Source organism: Lytechinus pictus, chromosome 5 (assembly GCF_037042905.1).
Source record: "Lytechinus pictus isolate F3 Inbred chromosome 5, Lp3.0, whole genome shotgun sequence".
In the NCBI taxonomy this organism is placed as follows: Eukaryota; Metazoa; Echinodermata; class Echinoidea; order Temnopleuroida; family Toxopneustidae; genus Lytechinus; species Lytechinus pictus.
In genome coordinates, this window is record NC_087249.1 from 17,296,268 (window position 1) to 17,311,222 (window position 14,955).

Consider the following 14,955-nt stretch of genomic DNA (forward strand, 5'->3'; position numbering starts at 1 on the left):
CACGAAAGGGTTTGCCTACATTTTCATTGTGTTGACTTACTGTATAACATAAATCTGTTGAGTGAATAAATAAATACATTCATTTTTTGTAATTTCCAGGAATATAATGACATTCAGTTGATGCAGAAATTCGTAGCAAAAGACACATTATACAGTCGGCAAACAGAACACGCACACAAACAAAACTTGTTTTTATAACGTTTATTTGTTCACAAGTATATTTTGGATGATGAAATTACATTTGGACGATATAAAATTAAAATATATATTAGAATAAGCGAATTTCACTGACTTTCGAAACAAGAGAGACATACCAACATGATCATGGAGCAAATTGAAGAGGAGAGAGAAATAGATATTATATATATAGATAGATAGATATATTAGATATATATATATATATATATATATATATATATATATATATATATATATATATATATATATATATATATATATAGATAGATAGATAGATAGATATATATAGATAGATAGATAAATAGATAGATAGATAGAGAGAGAGAGAGAGAAATAGAGAGAAGGGGGGGGGGGAGGGGGAGAGAGAGAGAGAGAAATAGAGAGGGGGAGGATTGAAATTGTGATTTGATATGCCTTTTGACTAATGTTAACCTTTACGAACACCGTATGTACGAACGCAAGGGCCCTGGGAACGATTTTTTTTCAGTGGGGTGCTGACATGGGCTGAAATCTCTCCTAAAAGGTGAAGGGGGCACAATTGAGTTTTCATTGTTATTTTATACACACATGCAAGGGCACACCCCACACACATATATATACAGTCACTTCTTAGCTTTATTCTTATAAAAGAAAATAGATATTCAATAGTGCGAGCGCGAAGCGCGAGCATTAATTTTTGGGAAATTTCATGTATTGTGTCCTGAAAATTGAACATTTGGGGGCAACGTTTGTGATCCTGAACAAGATACATATGTAACAAATATATACTGTGAGCGCGATCAGCGCGAGCAGATATTTTTAACGTTCTGGACCTAATCGACAAGGGACCTGTTATAAGGACTTTGCAGTTACCCATGAAGACGATACATATTTGAACAATCAAATAATGCGAGCGCGAAGCGCAAGCTGAAAAGTTTGACTTCCCTACAAAAAAATTGACATTCTATGCACTTTTTGTAATCATGAATACGATATAATATAACTATACGATTGATGCGAGCGCGAAGTGCGAGCTGAAACAAAATTGAGATTGCAGACCTAAAAACGGGACATTCTAAGCATTTTCTAATCCTGCACAAGATAGGTATATAACTATACATTTAATGCAAGTACGAAGCGCGGGCGGAAACCAAATTGAGATTTCAGACCTAGAAACGGGACACTCTATTCATTTTGTGTAAATCAGGTAAAGGATGGGTATTTGGGTATCTTCTTACACTAATAATGTGAGCGCGAAGCGCGGACACAAAATTGTTGATATCCTCATCTGAAACTTTATAATTTAAGTACGTTTTAAATAAAGAAAACATACAAGCTGCGTATCTAAGTAAACATGCGTGCGCGTGTTTAGATTTAGACAAAGAATAGGGCATTCTAAATACTTTTTTTTTTATTATGAAAAATCAATAATACATACAATTTAAGCACTATTTCAAGCACAGCGTAGGGAAATTCTCAAGGGGGGTTCCTACCAAACGTTTTTTTACACTTCTGTCATTCGTCATACTTACCAGATTTCCAGGGGGTGCTGCATATGGAAAATAACACATGCAGCACCCCCAAGGAAAATGTTTGGGGTGCTTCATCACCCCTGCTTCCCAGGGCCATGTCATACGAACGATTTTATACATAGCAATAAATGGTATCGTTAGTACGGTGTTCGTGAAGGCATTTTTAACCGTAGCATGAGATATCTTAAATCATAGGGCCTACATGTATATCAAAATTAGCAATATATAGATTTGATATTGATCCATATGGCGTTTGGCACTAATACCAATCTCATACAGGTCCAACGCGTAAATATTGACCAAATTCCTAAAATTAGAAGTCCAATCCTTTGCATGCAGGATATGAGTTTAATACAAATTTTAGGAGGAAAATGATATACATAATTTATATAGCCAGTACAAATTTACAGGAGCAACGCCGCACTAATTATAATGGGATAATTTTTAGAGGGAAAACTAAATGTAAAAAAAAAAAGAAATAAAAAGCAGACAGAAGAAGTTGATAATATATAAAACATACCATGACCGAGCATACATGTATGCCTACCTGATGATGTAGTATCATGCTAATTTTAAGTATATCCTTTTCCTCCTAAAATTTGAATTATGATACGATAGTGATTTTACGCAATTGAAATCATGGGCGGCCAACTCCCGCCCCCCCTCGAATTTCGATTTTTGTTAAGCAGCCTATTGGAGATGGTCAACCCCATGGTCCAAAAATCTAACGAAATCACCGCGCATTGAAATTACAAATTTATGACGCATCAATTATTTCTATAATCGCTTTAACATGCTTAAAACGAGGAAAAACAAGAAAATTTAATGAAAATATAACTTCCGCTTTAAACGTAGAAACCGCAAGCCAAATGAATTGTAAGTATAGGCTCATGTACCCTTTGTTCATAGATATTGGTTTACGTACGATTCCAATGTACTAAATCATATCTTTCTTTCATGAGTCCTCTTGTTTCCCCCTTCTATAAACATAATATCCGGGGGGGGGGGGGGTCGAGTGACGTGGTGAGCCAAAAGTTTTGAGGTAGTACAAGATGGTACAGTGAGAAATCCTTTAAAAAAATCTCAAACCGGAGACATGATTGGCCTTTGGAAAATGAATGTCTATTTTTTGATAGATTTTAACATGATATTCAACAATTGATACAAATGATAATGATAATAAGAATGATAATAATAATGATAATAACAACAACAACAACAATAATAATAATGATAATAGTAATAATAATAATAATGATAATAATAATACAAAAATAATAATACCAACATTTTTATATAGCTCATATTACTGCCAGATGCGTCCCTATGCACTATTTGAATAAGACAAAAGAAGAAATGCAATGAAAACAGGAGGAAAAAAAGTTAAATATCATGGTAAAAACTCATTCAAAATACTTTTTAGATAAGTATAATGTCATTTTCACCCTATCATATTTTTCTTTTTTCTCCTTTTTTTCCTTGTTTTACTTGGTCATGGAACTTCTTTCTGTAATAAAAAAAGCATTCATTATTATTACTATCATCATCATTATTAATCTTAATTACTTTCATTTTTATTCAATTTAAAATTATCTATTTATTTAGTCATTTATTTATTTATTTATTTATCTATTTATTTATTTATTTTTTTTTTTTTTGGGGGGGGGGGGGTTCAAATCCGCCACCTGTTTGCTAGTGATTGAAGACTCAAAGTAACATTGAGGAATCTCTATAAATTCTTCGTAAAATGCACAGGGACTTTTTTAAATCTAAACTAGAGTCATGGCCCTGGGAAGCAGGGACAATGGGGGGGGGGTGTACTGAAGCACCCCCACTATTTTCCTTGGGGGTGCTGCGTGTATTATCTCCCATAGGCAGCACCCCCCTGGAATTTTGGAAGGTGTGGACAAAAATTATAATTATAATCCGAATGATTCTTTTTTGTAGTGAACATTTTTTTTTGCTTTTCAAAATGAACATCAGCCACCCCCATTCAAAACGTTGTTCCCAGGGCCCTGACTAGAGTGAAACGCTTGACATTCATGATGGTTTACTAATTGCAATGGCATGATTGTCATAGTCTTTTTATTCACGTTTAGAATATGATTTTGACGTGCAAAACTTCTTTTGGATTTCTAAATGATTATCGAAGTAAGATTGAAAGAGACAGAAACTGAATAGAGTTGTCTTATTCAGATGACGTGGGTGGAATATCAAACAGTCTGTGAGTCAATTCTGAAGTAATCCCCTTAGTCCTTATTAAAGGCTGTGTGACCATTATCAGTTACAATGGATTTTGCACACAGAGGCGGCATCAGAATGGTTAAATGAGGGGAGGGGGGGGGGGGGTGGACAAGAGGACCCAAATTTGACGCCATTTTCCTCCCTTGAATGGCAAGGCTAATGTTGAGATACACGACACAAAACTCTGTTTATCGTAATCTTCATTCGTATACCCATTTTCTTTTTCTTTTTCTAATTTTGAAGATATCGCAGAAGGGCGTACACCCCACTGCTCCCAGCTGTGGCGCCACCCCTATTTTTTTACATGACCGAAACGGTCTCAACTCTCAAATAGTCACAAGATCAATCATAAAAGCCCCTTGAAATATGAAACACCAACGAAAGCAACCGGAACCCTTATATCCGGGTTTTCCAGACGCTTCAATATAATGACTCACATATTGAATACATATCTAAGACATATCAGATACAATCTTATTCATACGATATAATTAGCATCCTTTAATTATCAAATGACCAACTAAAACCAGATGTAATTTTATGTTCAAATGCAATCGCGTATTTACAGCCCGTGCTCTTAAATTATGTGATCGTTTTGCAAATTATCTAAGGAAATATCAATAATGCAAGTGGAGGAAAGTGAAATTCGATATACTCTGAAAAAAAAATAGTTTCCCCTCGAAATAGTGTTTAGCAAAAAAAAATATACATGGTATTGGTAAAAATCAAACCTTGTTAGGTTGCACATCTTATTTAGTCGTCATCACTTAGTGGAAAATTATATTTTTCTGAGAGCATAACAGACAGATTTCTTTTATAAATGACTTCCAGTAAAATGACAAAGAATTGAAATTTGTTTTCCCCCCATCTTGGGAGGAAACAGAATTAGTCAAATGAAATGATAACCGTGACAGAATGTAGAATTACATGAACTAGAACACCGTTCACTAGGTAGATTTCAACATTGAAATAAACAAATAAGAAAAGAAACAACCAATACATTTCTGGATCTCGTTTCATAAACTTGTTATTATAACAAATTCAATTTCTTATAACTAGTCTACGGTCAGCTAATCTATTTCAATGATTTTGGTAGCTTAAAACTGTTATTTCAAATTTTTATTGTAAAAAGTTTTATGAAAAGAGTCCCTGATCTTTCTGTTAACCGTTATTCTTGCACATCTTATGAAATCTCGAAGCAGAAATCATGTTAAAGGAAATAATAAAGCATTTTGACCTAACTCAAACGCTATTCTGAAAATCTATACGATTTTCTGTCTCCGAAGTGAGCTAGTAAGTAAGCGTCATACGGTTTTCCCCAACTGCGAGTTTTGTAATAAGCCGAAGAATTTCGGGGGACATAAAATGGCGGTTTGTAACGAAACTTCCAAGTAAGTGAAGAGAGCAAGCAATTATTGTTTTCCTTTTTTGAATAAAAATGTACTTTTCTTTTAGATTTGGACAAAATATTTAGAAACTGACACATCTTGCCATCATCCTTCCCTTTGATCCCTCTTTTACTTTGTCAAGATTTTTTTTAATTATTTTTTTTGAGGGGGTGCATGGTCCAAAGTTCCCTATCTGTTCGTCAGTGCCAAAATGGCACTTATTCAACCTTTGCTTCTGCAAGGGAGGGAGGGGTGCTGTTTACCATCCATTCAGAGTTCGCTCTGAATGTGATTCATAAAGAAATTAAAACTTGTTCTTAGGTGCTACATCACATTCTAGTGCGTATAAAAAGAGTTTACACTTAGAAATAATAATTTGTTATATACTGATGCTCTTTCCACATATTTACATTAATTGGTACAGATCTCTTTAAGCGAATGACGATAACTGACGAATAATCTTTCCGCTTGAGTGAACACCGCTTACTTTGGAAAAGTTCGTAAAAAATGATTTGCACAGAACTTGGAAATAGTTATAGGGATAAAAGTAGACATTAATCATGAAAAACACATGGACTTTAGCTTAAAAGATAAATTTACCTTTTTAACTTGTTTCCTTGTCCAAAACCCCAAAACACTCCATCGAGTGCCAATGCGACCCCCACACACACTGAGACCATCGTGATGATATCTGCTTTACACGGAGCACTGGTTCACATGAAATGGCTTATAGGCTTGGTTTTCCTTCTGTAACTCAATGTCATGCTTGTGAAAAGTGTGAAGAAACAAGTACTCAATGAAAAAAAAAGAACTGTAAACCCAATTTAAATGATAAAAACTTAGTAAAAAAAATGCTGGAGATGTTTGAAATAAACTTTTGTTTACATTCAGTTATATCATCAGATCCAGATGGCGCAAAAAAGGTAAAGGTTGTGCTTACCTAGGGTTAAACTATTAATTTGGGTAGCAAATTTGTTATAAAATGTTAGAATATAACTGTTTTTACTTCAGTTGGCTGACAATGCAAAAGAAAAATATGAGAAATGTACCGCACGGTCAATATGTTTTCGCCGTTTCCCGCGCAAACCAAATTTTGCGAGCTTTACAAAAATGGACAGTGCTCTCTCATTGCAATATTTTTACTTTCATTTGATAGATAAGACACGAACCAAAGATTATTATGTGAAAAAATATTCCCATGTATCTTATTCGATTCCCAAGACTTTTTCAAAGTGTAAACTTTTGATTGATACGCCACATTCTTATTTCCTGTAATCTGAGCTTTGTTAATTGGAATTTTGAGGATTTGCGAGTAAGTTTCATTGGTTTATATTTGATTAGGTCTGAAAGAAATCCCATACTTTTTGTTAAAACCCAAGAGAACATCTAAGAGCAGACAAGAACAGGATTATCAATCATGCGTAAATCGTGCGCATCTTAACCCTAAATTTGGCGAAAATACAAGCAAATCAAAAGGTAAAATTAGAAATACATCAGAAATTCATAAAACAATAAAATACATTTCATTCACTTCATTTTCAAACTAGATTTTTTTTATTTGTAATTGTTAGAAATGGTATAACGAATATTAACACCAACATTTAGCATTCTAGGAGCTTATTTGGTAAATTAGAACAAGAAAGTATTATTTACGCATAAATTAGCATAATTAAATCATAGAAAATCTTATTATTTAGGGAAAATTAACCACACAGCCTTGTAGATTACCTCCCACACTATTATCATGCCAATTTTCACGGCGTTCACACGATGGACAGCCGAAATCTCATATAACACCCCAAAAGCCCGATCTGGTTAGGGTTAAGAAAGCCTTTGAAATATCTAAGCTGCGTATTGAAAATGACATATTGAAAGGTACGATTCCCTTTGGAATTAATAAATTTCGTTCAACGAATTAACGACATAAGTGCGATCAATAACACATTTATCTAATCATCATCATCATCATCATAAGAATAAGAGTTTACACAGTAAGCTAGACTTAGTCATGTACATGTATAGGTCCAAACCATTCCAATAAGTGGCACAAATTAAAGGTCAGGAGTCCGAACAAGTTTCCTGCCTGTGTTCAATTTTTGGAATCACTTTAATTCATTTAGTTATTTTGTTATTTGTGCGTATAGCGGCGGTTCGTCGTATCCCGAAAGTTCACTTTCTCTCGTTATGTCATTCATGTCATCTAAAGTCGAGTCACTCAAAACTGCATTCATGTCCATGTAATCTGACACCACCGTACCCCCTTCGACATCGTCAACGCAGGCGTAGCTATCTCCGTCGCATACAGAACCGGTGAACGACTTTACAGACCGTGTGTCGGAAACGGCGTAGTTGCACAGATTTTCGATCGAGCCTGGTTGGTCCCAGCTCTTTCGACTCTTCAAAGACAACCCCTTTTGATTCCTCTGTGGCTTTTCAGGTTTCCCGTAGAGCATCGACGCACTCCCAGCTGACTTCATCCCACCATATCCTCGGTACCGTCTTGGCGATCCCGTCAATGCTGAGTCTTGATAGTAATGGGAGACAGTATGTGACTTGCCGCGCATTTGCTTGGCATCGTTCACGGCGTCGTTGTCGATGTCTTCATACGGATTCGAATAGAGACCGGGTTTCATGTCGGATGTTTGAACCGCAAATTCAGTTTCCCTGAATTCAGGGCCACCGTAACTTTGTCGACGTGGGGTGTAATGGCGTGGGGGATACCTGGCGCCCCCGTCCATAGTGTTTGATTTTCTTGATTTATCCGGCATCGCATAGATAGGAGGCAAAGTAGAGTGAGCCCGAATAATATCAGGGTTTGTGTCGGCGAAGATCATCTCCTGGTCTCCACCGAGATGAGCCTTATCTTGACGGTTGTCACGCTTACTGCGTTTTCTTCTAGAGCTCATACTTCGACCCAGTGCTATCCACTTATCACGTCGCGTTTTCGATTTCGCAAGAACGATGATGACTACGCATAGAACGATGATCAAGAACAACAAGACGGCGATTATTGTTAAAATCGTCGAATTCATCAAGGGTTCTTTCTTTCGTGGTGCTACACTGGTAGTTGTGTAGCGAGTGGTGATCGATTTCGATTTAGATGTCGGCTGAGTTGATGCTGATGTCGGTAGGTACACTGAGAGTGACCCTGCGCCGTGGGCGACTCCGTCTACGCTACGAGCAGTGCACATCACTATCACGCCATCATCCGCGTGTTCAACGCTCAATATTCGCATTGCTTGTTTCATAAGACCCTTCTGACGCTCCCCGAGGTCGATCACCTGTCCATCTTTCGTGATCGACCATGTATACGTGATTTCCTGGCTGGAGAATGATGTAAACACATGTTCAGCTTGACATTCAAATCTTGCTGTTTGACCCACTGCAACACCGTTTACGAATGGGTCAACGCCGAGGATGATGGGCGCTTGGGCGCTCTGCTGATATCGACAAGTGTTGATTTGACCCGTGGTCAAAGACGTCCATCGACATTCGAAGTCGTTTAACTGATACAAATTAGCCAGAGCTTGTCGACTTATTACCCGATCGCTGAGTTGAAAATCGATTGGCACCAATTGTCCATTCTTGAAGATCTCCGCAGGAGGATTTCCTGCAGCAGGCGACCACACACAATGAAGATCGCATACAGTTTGGTTTAAACTTGGTACGCTCACATACTGACAAGAAGGGCTTGGTTCAACCGAAACAACCGTTAAAATTGCTGAGCCCAATAGTTCATTGGTTGGTGGGCTAGTATGTTCATATCGACACTCATATGTTGCCGCGTCAGACATCTCCAAGTTGAAGATCTCCAAGGGAAAACTCGGTTCGTTTTCGTCATTGTGTACGACGTATTTAGGATTGTTGCCGAAGACATCCCAATTTCTGCTGATGTACGTTAGTGTTCCATCTTCCGGTCTCTTTACCCAAATTACATTATAACTATGTTTATTCCGAACAGTACACTCGAATGTTACCGAACTACCTACAACACCAGTAGCATTCATTGGAGCTTCGTCTAATGTTGGTAGCTGAGCTTCTGCCCGTTTGGTCAGGATGTAAAATATCATGACCAGACATGGTTTAAAGACGATACACCAGGACATGTTGGTAATGTGCTTATTCCACTTTTATGCAAAACAATCACAATGTACTTTCCATGAAGAATTCTCTTGGACTCAATATCAATCCAGTATTAACTCAACATAGACATTCTCATTCCGTCTTGACCGTTTGCAAAATAAAATGATATCCAACAAGAAAAATCTTCGAAAATATAGATCCTTATATAAGTTGAAAAAAAGTAGCAAGCACTCACTCTCGATCCGTCTTCTTTGCAATATTGCGTTTATGTTGCATCACTGAGATATAAACCAAAACAAGCGTGAAAAGGTAGAATTCATCAACTCGAATAAGAAGATCTTAAAACTCTCTATAAGTTGAAAATGAATATTTAAAAACTATCTCACGAAATATGTCGAGTGTAAGCTAATTGCTGAATCATGTCAACCAATGACGACGAGGACTTTCGAGAAAATTATTAAGCCTCATTTATGTAGTCTATCGTGCTGTGTATTAACCTCACTCCTTATCACAAAATGACAAGGTGTGCTCTCGCTATCTATCAACCCGTAGGATGGATCTCTTGCCTAACTGGAAATTGCCTCATGAATATCCGAAAACCAGACAGTACTGTCAAATAAGGATGTAAAAACGGATTTGAAAGACTGAGGTCTACAGCTTTATCGTCACGTCATAGTGCGGGCGCTCTCCATACAGGCATGATGTCCGCTAAAAAGTTTGAAACTGCCGAAAAGCAATAGTCTTGATTTCTAAATTTAAAAATAGTTTCTTTATCTAAGAATTTGAGTGTGTGACACGTTTCAAGTAGCCTAAGTGATTTGAATCCAGCTTCTATAGTTTCCATCTCTTACTGCTTGTTATAGGCTTATATTTTTTTGCTTGATGTGGTTTTGAAAAATAAAGTGTTAAAATAGTAAAAGCTTTCTCACAAAATATTGATATGTTTCAAAAGTTAAACTGAGTGAATTAATGAATTCAATTTGCATTCGTGAAAAAGAAAACTGTCATGCTACTTTACAAACTTTAACCCTTTTTAGGGTTCTGTTTCACCTCTCTTTTGATGATTTAAACTTTCCATAATTGGCCATATTCTCTTTGTTGTATTCAATCAGTTTCTCTTTGAAGTTATCATCAGGTGTCAGTTCATCTTATTCTTCTGATACATGTCTAGTTATGTCGTATATTCTTTATGATTTAAAAATGTACCATGAAAATAAAAGGACATGAATATATATTTTTTCGAAATGGTAGAAATCAGGGGAAATAGATTACGTGCACACTCCATTGGTTTCCGGAGACTGTATCGTTTCCTGTATTTTTTCTGATGATATCAAATGAGATCATGGGCAGGAACAGCCGAGTTTTTTTTTTACCTCAGAATTTCCTGAACAATCGATGATAATAATGGTGATGATGATGAAATAAATGAATACATATACGAATTAATAACAATGAAAATAATGATATTCTACACTTCTACTACTACTACTACTACTACTACTACTACTACTACTACTACTACTACTACTACTACTACTACTACTACTACTACTACTACTGCTGCTGCTGCTGCTGCTACTACTACTACTACAAAATACTACTACTACTGATGCTGCTGCTGCTACTACTACTACAACAACAAGAACAACAACCAATACAACTACTACTACAAACTACGACAAACAAATATTACATCTTTTACTACTAATAATTATACTACTTCTACTACTAATGATGATGGTATTGATAGTTGAAATAAAGAAGGTGACGGTGATTTTTTATCAGATAAAAAAAATCTATTGTCACAATATTCTTAAGTATTGTATTGCTTTTCGATGATAAAAGTCGTGCTGCTTAAAGATAAAGATAAAATTATGAGAATGTGTAAAAGCGCGGTATGTAAGAATATAAAAATAATAATGATGATGATGATGTAATAATAATAACAATAATATGATAATAATAATAGTATTAATAATAATAATAATGATGATGATGATAAGAAAGATTAGGCGTAGGAGAAGGATAAAAGAAGAAGAACAAGAAGTAAAAAAAGCTTCATTACACATTAAAGTTATTTTTTATCAATTTTATTTGACCGTTTCTGGCAAATCGGTCGAGAGTATTGTTACAATTACCCTTGCCTGAATGGCTGAGACTAGATGCTCACGCTCTCTCTCTCGCTTTCTTTACTTCTTACCTTTACCATGCATGTACACAACTATGTCAAAGTTAGTTCCTGCTACCGGAACTACTTTCCTTGCCAGCTTCCTCTCCCCTTTTTCTTCATCTCGGTCTTGAAATAATTTCCCACAAACGTAATCAAAATAATCACCATGATACGCAAATGGTTGCCATGTCTGCCTTAATTTAAATTGACGGCTCAGTTAGGCCAATGTGATATATATAGGCACTTTAAGAAAATTAAAAAGGCCGTTCGTGTATTAATTTGGGGTTGAGATTGGCCGACCCAGAACCAATTATCGCTTGAATCACCGGATCAATATTCCACGTAGAGAGAAGAGAACTGCAAAGTGACCGACTTTGAATAATTCAATATTTGGATTTTTTTTGTTCAGGTGCTCAACTTGTCAACTGTGACATAAATACAGTTATCAAAAAGGTAAAATTCTGTTGAAATGGTTATAATTACGGCGGCCCGTTCCATGACATTTGGCACGGCGACAATAATATTGCTTCGATGGAAAATCTGAACGTTAAGCCAAACAGTATGAAAGCCTGAACGTCCCAAACTAAATAAACCCAGATCTCTATCTTTAAATTATTCTGAACCAATTAAACAAACTATTATAATCCTAACTCTAACCATATTGGCCTTCTGAGATATTAAGACCGGAGCAAATATCGTGTCACCATAATTACTATATGTATGTTTTAACTCCCACATCATTTTCCCCAGTTCCTTATATTCGTGTACGAGAATTATAGATTCGTCCCGATAATTCGAATACAATTTAATTGCAACATAATCAGGTTTCATAAACTATAGGTCCATATATTTTTGAAGTTATGATGACAATTCAAGCAATTAAACTTGTTTAGGATGTCAATGTTGATGAATAAAAAAAAATGGTCCAATTTCATTGACCGTAAATGATCATTGACCTTGGTCATGTGACCTGAAACGAAATGATCAGTGATACTTGTTTATCCTTATACCCAAATTCCATAGACTAGGTCCATATACTTTTTACTTTTTGACGACATTTCAGAAACTTAACCCTTGTTAAGATTTTCCATGTTTACGGTGCTGCCCCCATCGCCGCCATCACAGCCATCCATCGGAAAAGCCTTATAGCGCCTACATTATCGCTCTGCTAGGCTATGCAAACGAGAAAAACAAAAGAAAAAGAAAAAAATCGTGTAGACACACATATAGTGAACGAAGTTTAATTGTTGGCAAGACTTCTATGACTACAAGCATTTTTATTCGAAGGAACACTTCGAACTGTTGTTTTCAGTGAACAAATCGTCCAAGGGATGACGTCACGAAATGGCTACCCATCCGTGCATGCGGGTCAGACGATTACAATTACTGAAAGTTAAATGATTTAGCGGTCAGGAAACTCGATAGTATTGAAATCTCTCTTTTTTATTCGAAATTTGTATAAAAATATTCATTTTAGTTTAATAATTATTTTTATACAAATTTACATTGATAAATGATCAAGGATTTACAAAGGAGAACGTGGAGCTATTTCTGCTTCGTAACTGCTACAATATATACTGTAATTTTCAATTTCATGGTGATTACATTCAAGTTCAAGCTCAAGTTCAAGTTTATTTTCCATTTCCATTATCAACATAAGCAAATACAAATCAAACATACATTATAAATATAAACAAATACAAAAGAAATATGATAACAATGATTACAAAATATTTGTAAAATAGTTTTAACACAATCTGATATGGAAATGAGGGAATCCACTAAAAAGCATCGCTTGTAGAGCGTGGATCCCCTAGGAAAGTATATTAAACATTTGAGAAATCGGACTCATTTGCAGGTGTAAATACAATAGGTTGAAATAGAATATTGGAAATAATAAAAAGATGGTGAGTAATAGCGAGAAATGATAAAAAGATGACAGAGATATGGGACGATACTAAAAACTAAAAAGAAAACAAAGACATGATGAAGAATAGAGGGCAGAGAGAAGGAATAAAGTACTGAAAGGGGAGCGAGAGAGAGAGAGAGAGGGCAAATATAAGTGGGGAGAGAGAGAGAGAGAGAGAGGGGGAGAGAGGGAGGCACACAAACACACACAGACACAGATTATGTGGAGAGAAAGGGTCGGAAAGAGAGAGATAAGGGGGGGGGCAAGAACGAGAGTGCAAACGTGGATCAAAGAGAGTGTGACTTAATAGCGTGCTTAGATAATACTAAAAAATGTACGAACTAATTAATTACTTTGGTAAGACAGTAACATCATTTTTTGTGTTTTTTCTTAAAGGAGTTGATAGAGGGGGCCTGTTGAACATCTGTATGGAGTGAATTCCAAAATTCCATTACCATCAGCTTGTTTTGGGGACTCGTGTTTCAATGTAAGCTTCTAGCGACACCCTGCAACTATAATTTTGTGATATCAAAGTTGTTGTTTCGTTCAAAATGAGAATATATTAGCATTGATCATACGGGCTTCGAGATCATGGCGAATTAAAGGTTAGTCATGAACAAGATGCAGTATCGCCCTCTAGTGACTTACCTGACAAAAGAAGCGAGAGAGAGAGGGGGGGGGGGGAGGGGGGAGGGAGAAAAACAGAGGGAAAGAGAGAGAAGGGGTGGAGATAGACAGTATAAAGGGGGGAGGGGGTTAGCAAAATTTAGGACGAAGTAAAAAGAGAGAGAATAGAGGCAGAAAGACAAATATGTTTGTAACTTAAATTGATAATATTATTTTTTTGATTTTTCTAAATGCTGTCCAGATTTCTTAGTCGTACAAAACCATATTACTTTATTATTATTATTTTTTTTTTGTCGTAAGAAACAAGTGCCCCCGACATAATATCCTCGATAGAACTATAATGCATGAACGAGTACAATACAGCAGCGCACTAAACGGAAACACCGCAAAACTGAGAGATAAGGGATAACGCAATAGCTATGATTGGTCAGGCAAAGGTGCATGTGACATAACAAACCATCACCCCCAACGCAAATCGCAGCGGACACACCCCCACCCATCCGCCAATTCCGTGGTCAAAAGTGAAAGTAAGTTTAACTGTGAGCGATAGCCCTTTATCTCATTAATTAACAATAAAAACACGTAATTTATGATCATGATAATAAGCATTATACTAAATATAGGTATACCCCTCGAAATAATGTACATTGTATATTGCCTGGAAGAAGCACTTTGTGAAATTCTAGACGTCCACTTACAGATCATTAACTGATTCTGATTTAGTATTCATCTGTTTATTTGAGAGAAGTACAAAACTCATCAAGTGAAAACCAGATGATCATGTTCTCTATAATGTTCAGATGCGTTATGCATTTTTACAGTAAC

General features: G+C 36.1%; 1 protein-coding gene across 1 annotated transcript; it reads right to left on the bottom strand.

Annotated features, from left to right (window-relative positions):
- Nucleotides 1–3,360: 3,360 nt before the first annotated feature.
- LOC129260445 (uncharacterized) lies at nt 3,361–10,119 on the bottom strand. Its single transcript, XM_054898421.2, has one exon. The coding sequence runs from the start codon at nt 9,445–9,447 to the stop codon at nt 7,462–7,464; it is 1,986 nt and encodes a 661-aa protein (XP_054754396.2). The 5' UTR covers nt 9,448–10,119; the 3' UTR covers nt 3,361–7,461.
- Nucleotides 10,120–14,955: the final 4,836 nt, after the last annotated feature.

Coding starts and splice junctions, on each gene's coding strand:
- LOC129260445 (XM_054898421.2), bottom strand. CDS start 9,447: ATGTCCTGGTGTATCGTCTTTAAACCATGTCTGGTCATGATATTTTAC.